The sequence below is a fragment of the Lathamus discolor genome, chromosome 4 (genome assembly GCF_037157495.1).
Source record: "Lathamus discolor isolate bLatDis1 chromosome 4, bLatDis1.hap1, whole genome shotgun sequence".
Taxonomy (NCBI): domain Eukaryota; kingdom Metazoa; phylum Chordata; class Aves; order Psittaciformes; family Psittacidae; genus Lathamus; species Lathamus discolor.
This window is the reverse complement of record NC_088887.1, coordinates 39,369,560-39,389,471: the sequence shown is the minus strand read 5'-3', so window position 1 is coordinate 39,389,471 and position 19,912 is coordinate 39,369,560. Positions and strand designations below refer to the sequence as shown.

General features: G+C 40.9%; 1 protein-coding gene across 2 annotated transcripts in view; it reads right to left on the bottom strand.

The window, feature by feature from the left end:
- SRPX (sushi repeat containing protein X-linked) overlaps positions 1 to 19,912 on the bottom strand; it is a 42,702-nt gene that overhangs the window by 9,006 nt on the left and 13,784 nt on the right. The window contains exons 2-4 of one of the 2 annotated variants that reach the window (XM_065677193.1): positions 11,390 to 11,449; positions 4,982 to 5,173; positions 4,239 to 4,415 (exon numbers count right to left, since the gene is read on the bottom strand). In XM_065677193.1, the coding sequence (XP_065533265.1) occupies positions 4,239 to 4,415; positions 4,982 to 5,173; positions 11,390 to 11,449 (429 nt within the window). The remainder of the gene's footprint in view (positions 1 to 4,238; positions 4,416 to 4,981; positions 5,174 to 11,389; positions 11,450 to 19,912) is intronic. The other variant, XM_065677194.1, reaches the window with a different exon arrangement.

Sequence of the window (19,912 nt, the reverse complement as noted above, 5' to 3'; positions counted from 1 at the left end):
ACTCTATAAGACCACATTGGTCTCAATACCTCCTCAGTGTAGCTGAATTAGGATAAGAAGTAACTCAGTCTCTCAAAGGCTGCTTCTGGCTCTGGTTAGTTTACTGTGGCAACAGCTCACTACTGTGCTATGGACAGTATACATTAAGTAAACTTAATGCTGGAATAAAAGACAGAACAGCATTTAAGGACCCAGTGTTTTAAACAATCAGAAAGCTCATTACACTATTCAGTGCAGCAAAAGCAGGTTGGTATAAACCAGCTTGGACTTGCACATCATAGAGACAAACAATACAGTTACTGTGCGAACCTACTCAACAAGCACCAAGTGGCCAGGCAGCCTTTTGAGCTGGACTTAAAAATTCCTGGAAAGGATATTCTCTCTGGTCATTTCAACTGCCTCTTCACATTCAACAGGCACTAAATGAACCCCACCAGAATAGCTCTGCTTTGAAACAGACCAAGAGGAAGCAGCTGTCTACCAAAAAGGCTCTTCATCTGCAGTGGCCACTGGGATGTGTTAAACCAAACAGCACTCCAGTCTTTTCGCTTGTGCCTTGTACAAAGTTGCAGCTGATCTATAGCACATTAAGCCCTGTGGCCACAGCTTGGCAGAAGAAAGACAGGTCTAAACAAAAAACAACCCATATAAATGCGGAGAAGGCAACCACAGAACATCCAAGCAAATACACAAGTGACAAAATTTAAACAACCCCCCCCAAAAAACCCTTCAATAAAACATGTGATGTGAGGAAAGTACCCACCGGCAGGTTAGAAACCTCAGCAAAACAAACCCTAACAGAAGAACCCACAAGACTGCTGACTGCTGGGGAGGCTTTATCAGGATGAACATATCCTGTAAGCGACAGACTGTAAGACTTTTCCCACTTAATAACTATTTCTGGCCAAAGTTGGAGCCACGACACGCTGCAAGGTATCTGACCCCATACAGCTAGTCCTACTACAGTGTCACTGCTGAAAGACCAATGAAAAGCCAGGCGGATTTAGTTAAGCTGTTTGGCAGGGCTACGTATTACACAGGTGAAATCTCGCCTGCAAGGTTTAATTCATGGGCAGGGAAATCGAGTTTTCATAAAAAATGTAGTGCTGTTCAGCCACATTCTTGTAAGCTGTCACTTTTCTTGGCTACTCAGCAACAGCAAATGGTACTCTGGCTCCTCATAGGAAAGCGTCAGCGCAGACATGGCATCAGGAGGCCAGCACCGGAATACTAAATCTTAAAGCAGCCTTTTGAACCTTGTGGAGAAAAATGTTAAGTTTTTAAATGGGTTTTAGATTTCTATTTTTTTTTTAAATCATACTTCTGGGACTGGCCATATTTACCATTTCCATAAAATTTAAAGAGCTTGTTAACTGCCTTTCTCATGGTTTGTGAATTTGGGAAGACAAGAAGAAAGAAACAGAGATGTACTGAATGCCCCCTGCTTGCTTCTTCAGAAGTCCTATGGGATAGGTAAATGGTTTGCTGCTAAATAAACACGCTGTTATTACTTATTGCTGATGACATTAAACAATGGCTGGGAGTTAATTCAAAATACTAGTTTATGTCAAAAGCATAAAGAGATGAAGAGACTGGAAATCATAAAAGGCAGAATGAAAAACATTCTCCTGCTCTCCCCACCACCCTCCACAAGGCATTGCTCTGTATTTCAAAACATCCATTATCAGGGCCTGTATAATTAATGACTCAGAGTGCAAAGCTTGTTTCAGACATCCATAGTTGGAAGCTGTTAGTTAACTACCTATCAATGCAGTCTTAGGATGTGACAAAAGGATGACTTAGCATGGTGACAACCATTTACCACAACCTCTATCATACAATCAGCAGGACTATGAAACCTTCATAGAAGAAAAGAGCGTGACATTTTTCAATCTTCTAGACAAAAATATCCATTTCTATGTTACAGTGCATTAAGGTTATAATGGAAATACTTAAATGAGTATTGGCATTTTCAGCTAACTGGTAAAAAGCAGCTGTACATTGATCTTTTTTAAACAGAGTTATTTCAGCAACATGAAGAATATCCTTCCTCTTATAGGAGGGAGACAAGGAACATATGGTCTGCTTTGTTAGGACCGAACACTGTAAGAGCTTCTATAAAGTGACTGCTAAAACATACCTAATTTTCTTTAATTAAAAAGAATAAATCTGTTTACCCCCTATTAATGAATACCTCACTCAGCAACAATGTTTGCCTTATGCCTTTCATATACGGATCTTCACCACTGCACTGCGAACCCCACAGTTTTGTGAAAAATACTAAGCAGGGCAACTGTAGTACAAAACGGTAAAGGAAAGCACCTTGTTTATAAGAGGGTTATAAATTCAGGTCTGCAGTAATTTTTCCATATTTGATGCCAATAGCTGTGCTGTCCTCAGGCTACTTCCCTACCTATGTCATGAACTTTACGAGCCCGTGCCTGTGATTACACCTAATACCCCCACTGTGCAACTAATTGCTTATATCCTAAAGTAAGAAATAAATTCTGTCTTTGTATTTCACCTTAATTTTACTTGTCAGCTAGGAGTGAGCTGTTCAGCCAGTTGTCCTCTGGCCACTAGTAAGCTTTTGTAGGTTGCAGTTCACTGGTGAGTTTTATATAACTACAAATTACATATAGTAAGGGACATGTATTCAGTTGGAAACTGCATTAAACTGTTAGGGTCACATCTTAGGGTCCTATCTGGTCACAAGAAAATCTCTATCCTCCTATCAAGAGGTCAGAAGATAACCTTATTAAACAGTTTGCTACCTGCATAACTCACTATTTGCATAAAGGTACTGTGTGCATCCAAGGCTATAAGGTGTCTTCTCCATCCTATGTGGTATTACCAGAACTTAAATAATAGTATTACTCTTACTGGGTTACTTGGGACTTGCAATCATACCCTGTGCAACAGCTGTCCAATGTTTCTGGAATCAAAAAGATGTTGTAGCACTAACTTTACCTCTTTTTTGGTTTGGTTTTTTTTTTTGCTCAAGACATGCTTGCTTACTCTACTCTGCAAGACAGCATCCTCTGTAATAAGCACCCTGTTGCTGCAAACAGATGAGATTCTGGAAGTGCCAGGAAACACAGAGGACAACATTTTATCATTCCCAAATTTAAAAGGGTTTGTTTTTCTTCCTCTGCCCACACCACTGAGAAGGACAAGGTTTGTTTTTGTAAATAAGAAACAAGAGCCCACACAAACAGTCTAGACCTAAGCAGCAAGCTCATTTCTACATTTGTACAGCACCAAGTAATAGGAACCTGAAAAAATTCTATGAACATCAGGCCACAGTGGAGAGAGTCCAAAGCCATTTGCTAACGTAGACTGAGCCACCGGCATTCTGAGGAAAACCAAGTTATCATACATCGAAAACACTGAGCACAAATACTCAACCACCCACAAGCTTAAATTACTGGAAGCCAATTCAGATAGCCAAAAAATACTTTCCTTTGTGGGTGGCTGCTGAAGCTTTTATCAGAGACTTCCTAGAAACAAGAGCAGAAGCTGAGACTTCACTATCTATCTGTTGAAATCTCATTAGTAGTAAGGACAGTTAAATCTCAGTATTTGTTTATCTTGCTTTTCATTTATGTATATAAAAACAATTATTCCAGCCAAGGTTCCCAGGAGACAGCTTACTATGCAATGAAAACTGCTGATGTAACTAATGTGAACTAGGCTGAAATTTAGTTCAGCTCACTGTAATCATGCTGGTAGCTACAATCCATTCGTATTCCCTGGATATATTTGGGGACCACTATCCCAAGAAAGAAAAGCAACACGTCAGACAAAGGGTTTAGCTAAGCAACAGAAAGAATGACAGGCTCCATCACAGAGAACATACTAGAAGAGCAGCACAGCAATTACGGGTGTACAACCCAGGAGTCACCCAGGAGATCAGTGAAAGTCTGTGAAAGCTGTTAACAAGCATTGTAAAGCACTGACCATTTACACCAGCCTCATCTTTGTTAAAGTGATAATGCTTAGAGCTGATAGCTTGTGTATAAGGAAGTCAGTCTGTCACTTGGGACTGAAAGTATTAAGTAGCAGACAGCATGCTGTATCCCTTAGAAAAATCTCCTCTGCTTCCTCAAGAGCAAGTTTATTTTTCTCCCCAGGAGCTGGATGAAAAAAGCATTTTGGAATTTATTTGGAGGACTTCGGCAGCAGCAGGACCCTGAAGATGCTGACTTTCTGGTATGAAATCCCATCATTCTACTCACCAACACAGGATGCTGGCCGGCCACTCCAAACTTTGTTGTCCATGCATGTTACTATACGGTCGCCTTTCAGCTGGTATCCTGGTGAACAGTAGTACTCACACCTCGAGTCAAAGTAGGCACCATCTAAGCACTTGAAGCCCCCATTGGTGGGCATGGAAAGTGTGGGGCAGCGCTTTTCTGAAATAGAAAACAAGGACTTCTAGAAACCTGTTATCCCCCTTTTAGAGTAATGTGAATGTGAGATATTACATCAAAATAAAGACATGGCTAGCATGAGGTTTTTCAGACTGTTCTTATTAGCTGCATTTCAAATCTAACTTTACCTACACATTAAGAGCCTAATACAATATTTATACAAGAAAAAGATGACAAGTACCTATTCTTCTCTGAAAATGTTTTACTTTGAGAGCCCATTTAGACAGCCAATACAAAACATGTCAATTTACAAAATCCAAAATGGGCAATATTTTAAAGCAGCTTTATGGCTCTGTCATAAAACACACAAATCAAAATCCCCCACTCATAAAACATTCCCTACCTGCCAAGAGTATTTGTACCACTCACGATACCGTGCAATGTACCACAGTAAGATCCTCAACACCAACCCAATATACATAACCAAGTATACTGTCAATGTTTAAAATACCAGGAACAATCTGAAGATCACCGTTTCAAAGGCAAATAGAATTTATTTTCCTTTGCCTGCACTGCAAGCATCACACGCAGATTTCATAGCTACTTACGTTTGCACAGCACTTTCCCAGACCAGCGTTTGCTTGATTGACAAATTAGTTGCTGAGGGCCATGCAGTTCATAGCCTTTTTGACAGCGAATATCACATCTTGTCCCCAATACATTCTTATAATATTCCCCTTGAGGTGTCCTGCAGTTTGCATAACCATGTTTCACTTTAATGGGGGAGCACCATGGTGTTTCTGGCACAGAGAAGAAAAACCACACATAGTACTTTGCAACACGTAAAAGGTCAGACATGAACACAAAATGACTTTCTTTACTCAAGAAGAAAGAAATGGGGGGGGGGGAAAGAAAAAGTCTTCTTTAAAAAGTCACCAATCCTCAGTGTGGAGAAGTAACACAGCAGCAAGGTGCGCTAAGCCTTATGCATCAGAAGGTTAGCCCTTCAATGTCTGGCAGCTCTAAATATTAGAAACATTAAAGACTGTAACCATTTATCTTGGTGGGGTGCTGTGATCCATCTTGTTTTGTCCATGGAGAAGAGATTCAGAGCAGCCCTGTGGAGAAGAACTTGGGGGTGCTGGTCAATGAGAAAATGAACATGAGCCGGCTTCAGTGTGCGCTCGCAGCCCAGAAAGCCAACCGCATCCTGGGCTGCATCAAAAGGAGCGTGACCAGCAGGTCGAAGGAGGTGATCCTGCCCCTCTACTCTGCCCTTGTGAGACCTCACTTGGAGTATTGTGTACAGTTCTGGTGTCCTCAACATAAGAAGTACATGGAGCTGTTGGAGCAAGTCCAAAGGAGGGCCATAAGGATAAGGGGGCTGGAACACCTCCCGTATGAAGACAGGCTGAGGAAGTTGGGACTGTTCAGCCTGGAGAAGGCTGCGTGGAGACCTCCTAGCAGCCTTCCAGTATCTGAAGGGGGCCTACAAGGATACAAGAGAGGGAATCTTCACTAGGACTGTAGTGATAGGACAAGGGGTAATGGGTTAAAACTTAAACAGGGGAAGTTTAGATTGGATATAAGGAAGAAGTTCTTTCCTGTTAGGGTGGTGAGGCACTGGAATGGGTTGCCCACGGAAGCTGTGAATGCTCCATCCCTGGCAGTGTTCAAGGCCGGGCTGGACAGAGCCTTGGGTGAAATGGTTTAGTGTGAGGTATTCCTGCCTATGGCAAAGGGGTTGAAACTTTATGATCTTAAGGTCCTTTCCAACCCTAACTAGGCTGAGGTTCGACGATTCTATGGTGTAAGTGTGCCACCATGTGGACAGTTTCATGACAACTAGAACTTTTTCTCTGCTTTTAAATGGATACATCTAATTTCTACTTGGTAACCAAAGTTTGCATTAGGAACACCTTTGGTCTAGCTGTAGTTCTCATTTTTACAACATCTAGCTCTCTTACTGCTCATTTAATAAAAAAAAAAAGTCTTCCATAATAGTGTGTGCACTAAAGGATATTGCTTTTGCTGAATGTAGTTATTTCAAGCTCTCCCACAGTTAGAAAAGATGTGACTTGCGTATTACCAAATGACATGTCTATACAGCTCTCTGTGTGTCAGAACAACTATTCAGGGTTTAAGTACAGCTTCAGTTTTGAAAAGTTACCTTCCAAGTTAGCACCCAGGATTAAGCCTGAACTGTAACTTGGAACTGTGCATGAACAGCAGCTCCCTCACTGTTCTCAGAAGTTCTGAGGTTCCACACTGAAACATTCAGGTACTCTTTATAATGCCAAGAAAATAGCCTTCTATCACCAAATGGGCACAGTACCATTGCCATGATTAAGTCTGTAAGCAAGTGTCCAACAGACTGAGGAGCCTTCAAGAAAGATCTGACCTTATTCCTCTCTCTTTGATAGCAATTTGTAGCCTCCCAGGGCAACATGCATGCTGGCACGATGCATATATTTGACAGCACAAACCCTTGCTCTTCCTACTGCAAAATCCTTCATAAAGTGTTCATGTTCATTTAAAAGCACACTATATACATATACGCAGAAAAGCTCATGAATATGAGCTTTACCAAGCTCCAGAACCTTAAATTCAGCTCTAATGTCCTCAGCGATCTGGACTTCATATGTTGAACTTTTTACCTCAGAAGATGGGTGGAGGACTAGCTTTCCCTAATATCACGGAAATTGAGCCTGCAGTACAAGAACCTTCTAGTTGCCCCTGGATGCAGGACAGTTACATGGATGAATCTGCCAAGTCAGAGGAAAGCTGGAATTTGGTTGGGATTACACGGCTAACGTTCCTACTAAACTCATGGGGAAAAAGGGAAACACGTACATAAAACTGAAACTTTAACTGGTTGTCAGGGCTACAGTTTAAAACACTCAGGACATGGGTACCATCTTGTGAGGATTTAACACCATACTGTGATACTGACAGGTGCAGTATCAAACAGAAACTTCCCAGCCAAAGCTTCAAAACTATTTCTTGAGCTTTGACCATGGGGTACATCCCAAAAGCTCTGCTTTTTCTGCAGCTTCTAAGTAGGAGTTTCCTACACAAGGAGCAACGAAGCCTGCCTGTTGTCAACTCCAAGATTTGAAAAGGACATACTGACAGGGAGAGGGGGAGGGATTGCAGCATAGAAAGAACGAGATGACAGGTCCTGGAATCCTGTGTGACTACGTGTGATATGCGGCAGGTACACAACAAAAGTTTCCAGGTCTGCAAGAAAATTGGAAAAAAAAAAAGGAACAACCCAACAAACAAATATGTTGCATCTTACAAAGTCACAGGAGAGATTTAAACTGAACTTCTGGATTGTTGGCAGATGATCACTTCTAGCTCTTAATTCCTGCAGTTATATACATTTTTCTACATAATGTGGATCAGCTCCACACATAAATACACAAAAATCAATACAGCCTATTTTATTTCTCATACTTGGGCTATTCATACTCAGTGAATAATATTCTCTAGGACATATTTACGCTTTCCCAATGAAAACTGCATTTTGCACCTTCATTTCTCTGTGCTGGTCTTGAATTAACACAACATCTGAAGGCTAAAATCAGATACTAATTGTCAAGCTTCAGACTAGACATTCCTCTAGACTAATCCCTTTCAGAAGCAGTCTTCTTGTACTACAACATGCTTGCTGTATTTCACCAATACATGAAAACCCTTTACAATTCTAGTTGCCCCCAGGTGCAGGACAGTCACACGGCCCTTCCTGTAGTATTGTTGCAGCTATGGTGGTCTATAGTGAGAAACAAAGCAAGGCTCCTAGAGAGGGGTAAAACATCTTTTACTGGACCAAATGATACTGTGAGAAAGAAAAAGCAAAACCGGACATTCTTTTGGATACAGATAACTTAAAGAGCTTAGGAAGAACATCTGTTTGACCTAAAACATTATTATGCTTCCTCTAGAACTGAATGTGATTAAATGAGAGTGGGTGAGGCAGGGTTTATAAAGGGACAAGTATCTGGGCTTAGAGCAAGTGATATCACTGAAAAAAACCAAAAACCAAAGCCAAACCCAAGTAACTCGAAAAGCTTACGTGCCTGAAAGCACATCAAATGATACAACAAAGTTTTAGATCAAAGCTTGTTTAGCCTGAAGTGAAGGCACATACTGGTTTTCAAAGGCTAAGGAGATAGAGTATTTATGGAATATTAGAACAGGGTGGGGCTCTGAGAGGTCACTCGAACCATTCCCTGCCTCAAGACAAGATCACCTGTATTCCTGGAAGGCATTGGGAATCAGTAAAGCTACAGGTTTCCCAGACACCGCTTCTGGGGCTTCACCATCTATATTTGGCTCTGTTCTCTTCACTGAAATTTGAGGGTTTAGGTACCAGGACCTATGCAGTTGGTTTTTATTGAAAGTTTGCACTGTTCCTCAGCTATACAATAGCCTGACTCAATCCTGTGTTTGAAACCACTGGAAAACCGACAGCAAGCAGAAATGGTTGAAGTGACAATGTTGTCTCTATAGGCAAGGCTACCCTTTGGCCATTACAGTATTTGAGAAAACTGTATTAGGAATGAGGATTATCACAGCAGTGACATGAGAACAGCGATGAACGCAGAAACTGCTGTGTTTCGTAGAATCACAGAATTGTTTGGGTTGGAAAGGGCCTTAAAGATCACATATTTTCAACCTCCCAACAGCCAGGGACCCCATTCACTGGACCAGGTTTCTCAGAGCCCCATCCAGCCTGGTCTTCAATGCTTCCAGAGATGCGGCAGCCACAGCTTCTCTAGGAAGTCTGTTCCAGTGCCTCACCATATTCACAATAAAGAATTTCTTCCTAATATCTAATGTAGATCTGTCCTTTTTCAGTTTACCATTCCCCCTTGTCCTATCACTACTTGCTCTTACAAAAAGAGCTTCTCCAGATTTCTTGTAGGCCCCTTTTAGGTACTGGAAGGTTGTTGCAAGTGAAGCACTTCCTCATCAAATGTGGTCTGATACAGCCATGCCAAGTAGGTGGAAAGAAAGCATTTTCTAGAGCGTCATCTCCCCCAGCCCATCTGCTCTGTTTAAACACCAGCCTCCGCTGAGCAGTTCCTTAATGTAGCATGGCAAGTGCCTGGCTATCCTGTTGCTTGCTTGTACACCAGCCAACAGAGCTGAGGGTTCACCAGGGAGGAAGGAAAAAACTTGAAAAGTGCTGTGGGCACAGAACGTCTCAGCAGTGTTTCTCTGTAAAGCAGAGCAAGTTGAAAAACATCCACATGAAGACAAAAGGGGTTGGTAGGAGGTCGATTCCTCCACCCCCATAAACTGCAATGTTTGCGGATGCCAAAAAGGATGAATTTGTGTTCTCACTTGCACTGTTTAGTGACTATGTGTGCAAAGAAAAAACAATGCTGCTTACATACATAAGCATCAGTTAAAAAACATGTAGTTATTTGTTACTGGGAAGTTTTATTTGCTAAGCAATGGGCCATATGCAAATGCTGGAATGCTCATATAAGTAGAAGCTCTGAACATAGCCACTTTTTCCTTGCTTTGTCTCTTTCTGCCTCCTTCCCCCCAATACCAACTTAAATAAATATGCTAATGAAGAGAGAGCCTTTTCTGCTCCAACGCTTTATACTCATAGATTCACATTGTCTGATCTTCAACATTTGGCAGTAGTGCTTCCAAACTCAGGGCAGTTTTTAATATCTGCTTGAATGAGTCATTATGTTTCACTTAACCCTGGTGACATTATGGCTGACATGAGTATAATCCAGTTTCTATCACCATATAAAGGGAATTTATACAGAATCTGCATTTTAACTACTTGCCTGCCCTGGCATGAATTGTCATTGATTTACCTTCATGATCTCTGGAATTCTTTTTATATGTGTCTGCAGAGGGTTACATGCTAAAAAGCAACAAGAAATAAGCTCACCTAAATAAAGGTTTAGACAAATATTTCTGCATGTGTTTGAAAGCAAAATTTTACATTGAAGTATTTTACTGGTAGGAAAATAAGACACTTATGAAAACAGCAGCATAGCCAACAACAGCTGTGCTTTCCTCTTTGTTGTTCATAAATGTCTGAATTACTTTATGACTTACCTCTTGTAAGGCCCATCAATTCTTTTTAGAGAGTTAACAACATACAAGACACCAATGCCCAGTATTTTCAATTACTCAAAATGATTACATTGCAATTTTAGCATGTTCACAGATTAGTTTACTAAAAAGAAACACAGTTACCATTTAAAGTGACAAACTAAATGCTAAATTTCTTTACTGTCCAGGCTTCTGAGGGACTGTGGCAGAGAAAAGTACATAATAATGAAAATAAAAGAGAAGATTAAGACAAAAGCAGATGTTTTAAGAAAACAGACATAGTAGATGGAAGATTTACTGGTAGTGGCAAAAAACCCCACCCCAACCAAACAACAAAACAAACCGACTTTTCAATCTTGATGAACTGCAAAATCTTACAGATTAGGGAATAAAACCTGAATTTGCTTTATAAACACACCAGTCCACTCACTCATTCATCCAGCTACATGATTTGGTTTTGGAATGTACACTTTCATTCATTAAACACATTTCACTTGGCATTTCAGGTAGCAGGCTAACCTGAAATGCAAACAATTTTATCGGCAAAAATAAGAAGTCATGAAAATCAAGTTCTCTTGTACTTCTATACATTATCATCAGTAAGGCCAGGTTTTAAGTTAGCTTATCATTTATGGTTTTGTTAGGATGTATGAAGAAGAAAGAGAAACACTTCCCATATTTTCATGATTTAACAACCTGATCTCCTAAGAGGAAAGGCAGTGCAAAAGTTACTTACTCAGATACATGAGAGTGGTGATCAGTACTTGATCTAATTTCCATTGTTAACAAAAAATAAAATAAAATAAAATAATAAAATAAAAAATCATGGAGTTGGATCAGGATTTTATAATCCATGAAAAGAAAAAGAATGAAGCTTTCTCTCCGCAATCAGCTAATCCTCTTTAGCACATAAGCAAAGCATTCACCTTTATATCTACTGCGTGCATACACATCTTCATCGTCTTCAAGGGGTGAATATCCCGATCCTAAAATACAAAATAGAGAAAAAAAAAAGTGCAGCAAGAAAGGAAATATAAATAAAGAATAAAAGAAAGCTTTGCAAAAAGGCATGCAAGATTAGGATGCAATAATCTATGCAATGCCATCAGCATGGGCTTCTCTGAAGCTCAGATTCATAGCAGAACCAGTTTATAGTGAATTTGGAAGGGGCAAATTGATTTGATAATCAAGTGAAATAGTAAATCTCTCTCACTGCTCCTGGAGCAATATTGTGCAGTGCCATGTCACGCATGTCAAGTCACAGCTCCCCTGTTAGGAAACACCACCTACCATAAAGCTGATCTATTGAGCAGAGAGACAGAGGTTGCAGGTGAAGGAGCACATCAAAGATTTCACTATAAAGTGGTTCCATAGTGTCAGTGCCTGTCAACAGCCATCAGGCCAAACAGCAGAAGTAAAATGTGTTTAAGTCAAGAACCCTCTTTTATAACCTGTATGATCTTCCTACTAAGAACAAAACACTGAGGTACATTACCTGCAAACACAAGTAACACTCAAATAAGAAAACCACAGTTTGGCATCAAGCAGTTTTCTGGGTTGTTCAAAACAAAGAGATAGTATAGTTCTGTACTTTTAAAATCCTGCGCAACAGTTAAATGCTTCAAATAAAGGTAGAAACTACTTTGTAAGAAACAGAAATAATTTGGAGCACCACCATTGAAGTAATTCATCAGTAAAACACAGCAGTTGGCAAGAAAACCTTGAAAATATCCTTATTTAACATTTATTTAAAACAACATTTATTTAAACAACATTTATTTACAATCAGCAGCTTCAGAGTGTGAAGTCCATTCTAACTTCTAGATGTCTTCTCCAAGAAGAAAGACTCATGGAAGATGTGAGTATTTATATTCTGATAAATCTTTCCAAAAGCCTTGCATGCAATAGGCAGGTAGTGATGAGGCTCAGCACTGTGCTACAGGAGCTTCTCACTTACAGCATCCCAAGTTACAAATATGGGGATATTTCATCACCATTTGTTGAGGTCTGAGACCATGGCCTACACAAGCTGCTGCTTAAAGTTAGGCTAAATTAAATAACTCACACTCCTCAATAAGCTAGTAATTGTAATTTGATGGGCAAAACATACATTTTCTGCAGAAATTAAACCTTAGAGCTGTTAATGGCTGGATAATTTAGCATAAAGGTAAAAGAGCTACCCAAACAATGTTTGCATCCTCCAAATTACTGTCAGCATCCATCAACAGATTCCACTTACAAAAACCAAAATAAACTCCTCAGAAACCAGTGAAACTTTACATGTTATTCTACCAGCCTCAGGAAAACCCTGGAGAGAAACCCAGCCCATGGACTGCTCCACCCAAGTAACTTTAGTGCATAAGGTTTGTCTATAGAAGAGCAGTGCCTTCCATAGTATCGGTTGCAGAACTGCTTGTGAGGGTTTAGACCACTTGGAGACACTTTGCATCTCCCACGACCCTTCTTGCTGCCTTAGCTGCTCATTGGGCACCAGTGCCCAGGACCTGTGACCGTCCTGCAGCCCTCAGCAGCTCCTCTGGGAGCTGCAGGGAAGCAGCACATGCATGGGCTCCACATCATACCAAACTCTTGCACCAATACTACAGCTATGTGAACCCTTGAGGCTCCTGCATGTGAAAAAAAACAACCGAGAGAGTTGTGTTCACATGTACCAAAGCTGCAAAACCCCACAATCCACCTTGGGCCCAATTCAAAGCTTTCTTCCATGACTGGGAATCCTTCCACCAATTTTCAGAAGGATTCAAGCCGGGACCTGATGAAGTGAACTTTCAAAACAGCTTCTCCCCTGAAACTGAGGGCTTCACATATAGCACAGGCTGCCTATTACTTAAGAGCCATTTCTCTGGGCTTTTTGTATTTATTGTTGTGATTGAATTTTTGATGCCTAAACACTAAGATCTGAGAAGCTTCTCAACATAAGAACATTGAACTGTGGTGCACTTGGACTCTGATTATAAAAGAAAGTGCAAGCTGTAATCCCCAATGGCTTTGTGAAGACCTTGATATGCAAATGAACACCTCTCTAAGCATCAATTATTTTGTCAGAAACTGGGACACTCTTAGCTAATTCGTTTGAGAGTTATATTGCTAGCTCAGTGTTATCACTCTTAATTGTCCACAGTTTTGTGGGCAGTGACTTTAGCACTTATATATCAGAAAAAGAGGCTCAGGGGAGACCTTATCACTCTCTATAACTACCTGAAAAAACAATGAAGTGAGGTGGGTGCTGCTGGCTACTCCCAAGTAACAAGTGATAGCACAAGAGGAAATGGCCTCAAGTTGTGACAGATTAGGTTTAGATTGGATGTCAAGAAAAATTTCTTAATTGAAAAGGTTGTCAAGCACTGGAACAGGCTGCCCAGGGAAGCAGTACAGCCACCATCCCTGGAGGTATTTAAAAGACTAGATGTGGCACTTAGGGAAATGGTTTAGTGATTGACTTGGCAGTGCAAGATTAATGGTTTGACTTGATGATCTCTAAGGTCTTTTCTAACCTAAACGTCTCTGTGATTCTATTAATTTACTTGAATGTGTGTTTCAGAAAAGATCACTGCATTTCTGACTTTCTGAACATTCCTGGGAAATGGAAAACAACAAAAACCCCAACCTTAAGAATACAGTTACAACTTCTGATTTCAGCTGCATGGCAAATACCATAGATTAACCAAAAGGAAGGAAAACAAAGTGGGGGCAAAAAAAAAAGAAATATAAAAACCCAAGTTGTAATAACACAGTATGTTGTGCACAGGGAAACAATAGGAGTTAAATGAGCTTAGATGGCATTTTCTCTGGACTGCGCAGGCTACTTTTGATACTGGGAGGAAAGGAAAGGCTCATTCCACATGTGCTCTACCCCTCAAAACAGAGGGGAGCACTTGGGAATTCCTTCAGTATTCAAACAGCTGATCAGTTTAAGCATGTGTAAGAAGAGGATAACCAGTTTCCACTGATAAGTCTGTAACATCTGGATTTAGTTCCTCCAATGTTTTGCATCAGAGTTTTACATTCCACAGTACCTGAAGCCATATCAAATACATGCATTCCAAAACTTGGCTTGCAGCAGATTGTAGAGCTTCTCGAAGAATGGCAGGGCTAAGTTATATACAACACCTCAGAAGTCAGGAATAAGCATGTGAGAAGGCTGAAAAGGCACCAGAAATGGTCACGACCTCATTAGAAGGTTTTCTTTTGTGTGTAAAAATACTTGCACTCATGATGGTAGTAAAAATGGAAAACCAGGTTTTTCATCTCATCCTTTACTGGTTGAACATTATGCAACAGTTCTGCAAAGTTAATGCTTAAATGCCATTGGTTTCAGTGAGATTTCAGTGTTTGTTTAAAAACTGCCTGCACACTCAGCTGTTTATGCATCTGGTCTGTAAAGCTGGCAAACAAAAAGCAACAAAAAGCAACAAAAAGCAACAAAAAGCAACAAAAAGCAACAAAAAGCAACAAAAAGCAACAAAAAGCAACAAAAAGCAACAAAAAGCAACAAAAAGCAACAAAAAGCAACAAAAAGCAACAAAAAGCAACAAAAAGCAACAAAAAGCAACAAAAAGCAACAAAAAGCAACAAAAAGCAACAAAAAGCAACAAAAAGCAACAAAAAGCAACAAAAAGCAACAAAAAGCAACAATTTTTTTCTCCAATAAATAGCCAGTTACCAATTTATTTTGAACCTTCCTACAAATTATGTGAAATAGAAATGCAACTGTTATTAACAAACATGTCTAGACATAGAAAATATAACGGCAACTGCTTATATTAAGCAGTCTTCAACGTGCATAGCAACTTACAAGATACCATCTGCCCTCGTTTTTCCTGAAAGGATAGTTACACTGGCCACACCACTTGGCAGTCCCTTGCCTGACTCAATCAGTAGTTCCAACTGTCTTTGCAATGCACAGGAAAGCATGTTAAAGCACAGAAACCTGACAATCCTTTATTCAGCAAAAGTTGTGCTGAACTGAGAAGCAGAGGGTATCATGACAGTCACTGCATGTTCCTGAATCCACATGCAGCTCAGCCATTCAGACAAAGTTAACAATGCTATGTGCAGCGGAGTAGGCCAAATGATTAACTTCCAGAAATGGTTAAAAATTTCCTTGTCTGTATTGCACAGAATCAGGGTTCGGTTGAAAGGGACCTTAATTTAGTTCCAACCTCCCCATCATGGACAGGGACACCTTCCACAAGACCAGGTTGCTTTACGCCTCATCCAACCTGGCCTTGAACACTGCCACGGATGGGGCAGCCACAGCTTCCCTGTGCCAGTGCATTACTGGAAATTTATTCACAGTATTAATAGAAATACACACATGAACAGCAGAGATTTGATCTTCCATACACATCCACAAGCTCCACACCACTGTTGTGCTTCTGATGCTTGCAGGTGTAAGGTCTTTTAGGCACAGAAAGTAATCCCATATCAAGTAGATCACCTCAGGGCTATATACAGATTAATTCACTGTGCCTCAGTATTGATCAAGATGCACACACCTTGTTTTAAAGCATAAGTTTTAACTTGCTTCAAGAGAGCTGCCTCATACAAGATTCCAACAAGGAACAATTCTTTCAAAGCTGTCATAATCAAAGCACCACTGAAATTCAGAACAGAAAGCTTCAGAATCAGCAAGGTCAAGAGAGGTCAGAGGCGACTGAAGTTTGCATGCCAGCACTAGCTTATGCTTTGTGAAATAAAACTGTCCAATTACATCCAATTACACAGAAATCAAGAATCTGATTAGGAAAATGTGGGCCCAGGCTCTTTTTCCAAAAGACAATCTCTTCCCTTCTCTCTTGCCATCTGTGGCACCAAACCATGAAGGTATTTTGGAACAGATTAATTACCCGTGTTGGGAAAGCCATTATTTTACATGGAAGTCAGCTAATAAACCAAAACTCCTTTCATGTGCTAGCAAATACTGTGTGACAAAAGAACCACTACCCCTAGAATAAAGTGTGCCGTTCACTTCAATAACATTGCATATCCAGAAGTAGTCACAGTAATCTGCATGAGTGTGGCTGCCAAAAATCAATGGTGGGATGGAAACTGCCTGGACACGTAAGTTATTGTTTAGTCCTGGAATCTCTGTAAAGAACAATTCAAATCTACTTCCTTTTATGTACACATATAGATATCTTAGATACAGAAAATTCAAAGCAAAACACTTTCTGCCATGGATTTTGGTTTATTTTTCCCTTCTCCAGACCAGTAATAGAAGTGGAAGTTGTTCAAGTGGCTCTGACTCAACCCAGGCAGAAGTCCTGTAACACAGCAGCAGTCAAGGGAAAAGCTGGCAGACTTAACGAGAGGCTATAAACCGCCTTTGCCAACACACACGTGCAGTCCAGGAACCTCAGTGCAGCTGTAGGCTGCTCCCAGATACCTCCCTCTGTTGCAAACGTTTTTCCTACACCTGTGTTTAGTGTAAAGATGAGCAGTGTGTTCAAATACTGTTTGCACCATACGCACGTAAAATGACCGAAGGCTTTGGGTAATTGTTTTTAAATACAAGTCACTTGAAGCTGTGGAAGATAATATCCTTCATGAATATTGTGTCCTTATATTCAATGAAAATGAGGAATTTCCAGAATCCAGAATCCTAATTCTGGAAATTCTAGTTTGCTCCAGATTTCTCTTGTGATGTGACATTTTGAGGGATTCAATGGGAAATAAGGATTTAATCAACTTTTGCTTAAAATGCAATTTCAGAGTTGCAAGATACATATACGTAGCTGGTTTTCAACAGAAAACTCATTTAAAGGATAAGAAAAAAGTGAAACATATGGACAAAATGACTCTGTTATTAAAATAAAGTGTTGATTTCTGGGGCAAAAAAAAAACACCAAAACTCAACAGGCTAAGGAAGATACACTTAGGAGCTGACATAGGTACATCTCCAAAAGAAATGTCAGTCAGGGCCTGTTCTGCTCCTTATTTGCCACACAGGCCATGTTCCCTTGATTACTGAACAACCCACAAGGTACCACGGTGATTCATCAAGTAGATGGGCCATTGAGGTCAAGCTGAGAGGTTGGCTCAAAGGGAAAATCTGAACAGTGCTCTCAGGAAACACTGATTTTCATATGACCCCACATTTCAATGTGTTGTTGGGGTTTTTTTTTGGGGGGGGGGGGGGGGGGGAGGAGGGTGGGGAAGGAGGGGTGTCCGTCATTGCCGGATTTAAGTATAAATAGCTAGGTGCAAAGAAAGAGGAAGAAGTTAGCTTCTGTGATTTTTCTTAAGCTGGCAGGAAAAGGTCCAAGATCATCTGCCCTCCCTTTTATAGGGCTCCACCTGGTAAGGATCTTTTAGTAAACTGAAATCCAGCAAAACAAAATTAAAACCCCAAAAAGACAGATGAACAAAAGAAGTCCCGGAGTATTTGGAATGCAGCTAGTTATGCCAGCAGGAGACAAACAGGGAGGAGGTTGGACAAAAATGCTTCCTTTGTTCAAGCCATGAGGAACAAAAAGTTTGATTTGTGCTTAAGGACCTCTTCAATAAATAATACTAAAACCCCCTAATGGCAGCATCTCTGGGAGCAGGAACAATCACGGTATCACAGACTGTTACCAAAGGAAGGATGAAGAGTGTCACGAACACTAAAATATGCATATTTACCAATAGACTTAAGGAGCATAAACACACTGCATTATGTCTACCTAAAGCACAGCTACTATAGCTACACACTGCATAATATATTTGCTATTCTGATCATATACACGGTCTAAGCCAGAGTTTAAGCATATCAGGCAAGCAGAGCCTTCATTATTTACAGCAGCTGTGCATTGAAAATGTTGACAGCTCTTGATATAGAAGATTTTGTTCTCTATGCCTAGCAAACCACAAGAAGCTCTGCAAAGGCTGTCCACACATTGCCCATGGTCTGGACATCTGTAAGCATTACTGGTTTCTTCGCTGTTCTCACAAAGCATTGTCCACCAGCAATACTTGCCTAAACTAAACCTGGATGCTTCCCATCCTGTCAGACACCAGCTCATCTCAATTAGTCACAGCTTTGTCACCAAATGGACTACAATAGCTTAATCTACCTAACCATAAAAATCAGAATGGTTGGGGTTGGAAAGGACCTTAAGATCATCTAGTTCTAAGCCCCCCTGCCATGGATAGGGACACCTCACACTAAACCATGTCACCCAAGACTGTTCTGCCTGGCCTTATACATTGCCAGGGATGGAGCATTCACCACTTCCATGGGTAACCTGTTCCAGTGCCTCACCATCCTCACAGTAAAGAACTTGTTTCATATATCTAACCTGAACCTGTTTGAGTTTGAACCCCTTGCCCCTTGTCCTACCACTACAGTCCCTAATGAATAGTCCATACTCAGCATCCTTATAAGCCCCCTTCAGATACTGGAAGGCTGCTATGAGGTCTCCACGCAGCCTTCTCTTCTCCAGGCTGAACAGCCCCAACTTTCTCAGCCTATCCAGGCAATTAAAGAAATTCCAGCTATTTTATAACCTCACAGAACATCTCCACTCACCCTCTATTTTCTGGACTAGCATCTCACAGCAGTTCTACTGCTCACGTATGTTTGGCCCTTTTCTCCACAGTAGTTTAGCAGCCTGAGCTAAGGATTGCCCACCTGCATCCTGCTAGCAACCCCTCCTTTTCTGTCAGGACTTTGAAGACCCTGTGACCCCCTAGAGAAAAGTGTGACCAGTGCCTAGAGGCACTCTATTTCCAAAGCTGCTTTGCTGATGGATCTTACTTACACATCCTAAAAATCAAACTGGTATGGGAATTTGGAGTCATGAAGAAATGATGGGCTGGCAGGGACCTTGACAGCTTTCACCTCACCAAAAGAAAGCAACACAGGTCTGTTTACAGCATCATTATGCTGTGCATAGCTGGTCTCATCAGAGTTTGTTAAGAGCTGGGATGGTTGGAGCCCTCCAGGAAAACAGATAAGCCCTACGTCAGTGAAGTTAACAGCCACCCTCACGCAACAGCCGCACTAAGTAGTCTGCCTCCAGGCTACCTGAAAGAGTGGAAGACTACCACAGGCACTGGGATGAAACCCTGTTGAGATAGACATATCTTGATGCCATAGTGGTTTCCATCCCTGATGGTAAGGCACACCTCCATCAGGATAGCAGGTCCTGAGGACGAGCCCCCACCTGTGGCACAAACTCTTCTAGCACCAAGGGCTCTCACAGGCCATTGCTACTTTTTACACTAAGCAGAAACAACTGGGTTTTTTCAGACTTTTCTCATGAAATTTATGAAACTTTTTATAACAAATCGAGCCTGAATCACATGTAAAGCTCTACACAAACAAGATGGCTCAGAAGCTTCTTCAATGGGAAAAGTATGAGAGGACAGGGTACATTATGGGCAGGAGCACCATCAGATGCATTGGAAGGCAGCAAGATGGAAAAGCAAACTGGGACTCTGAA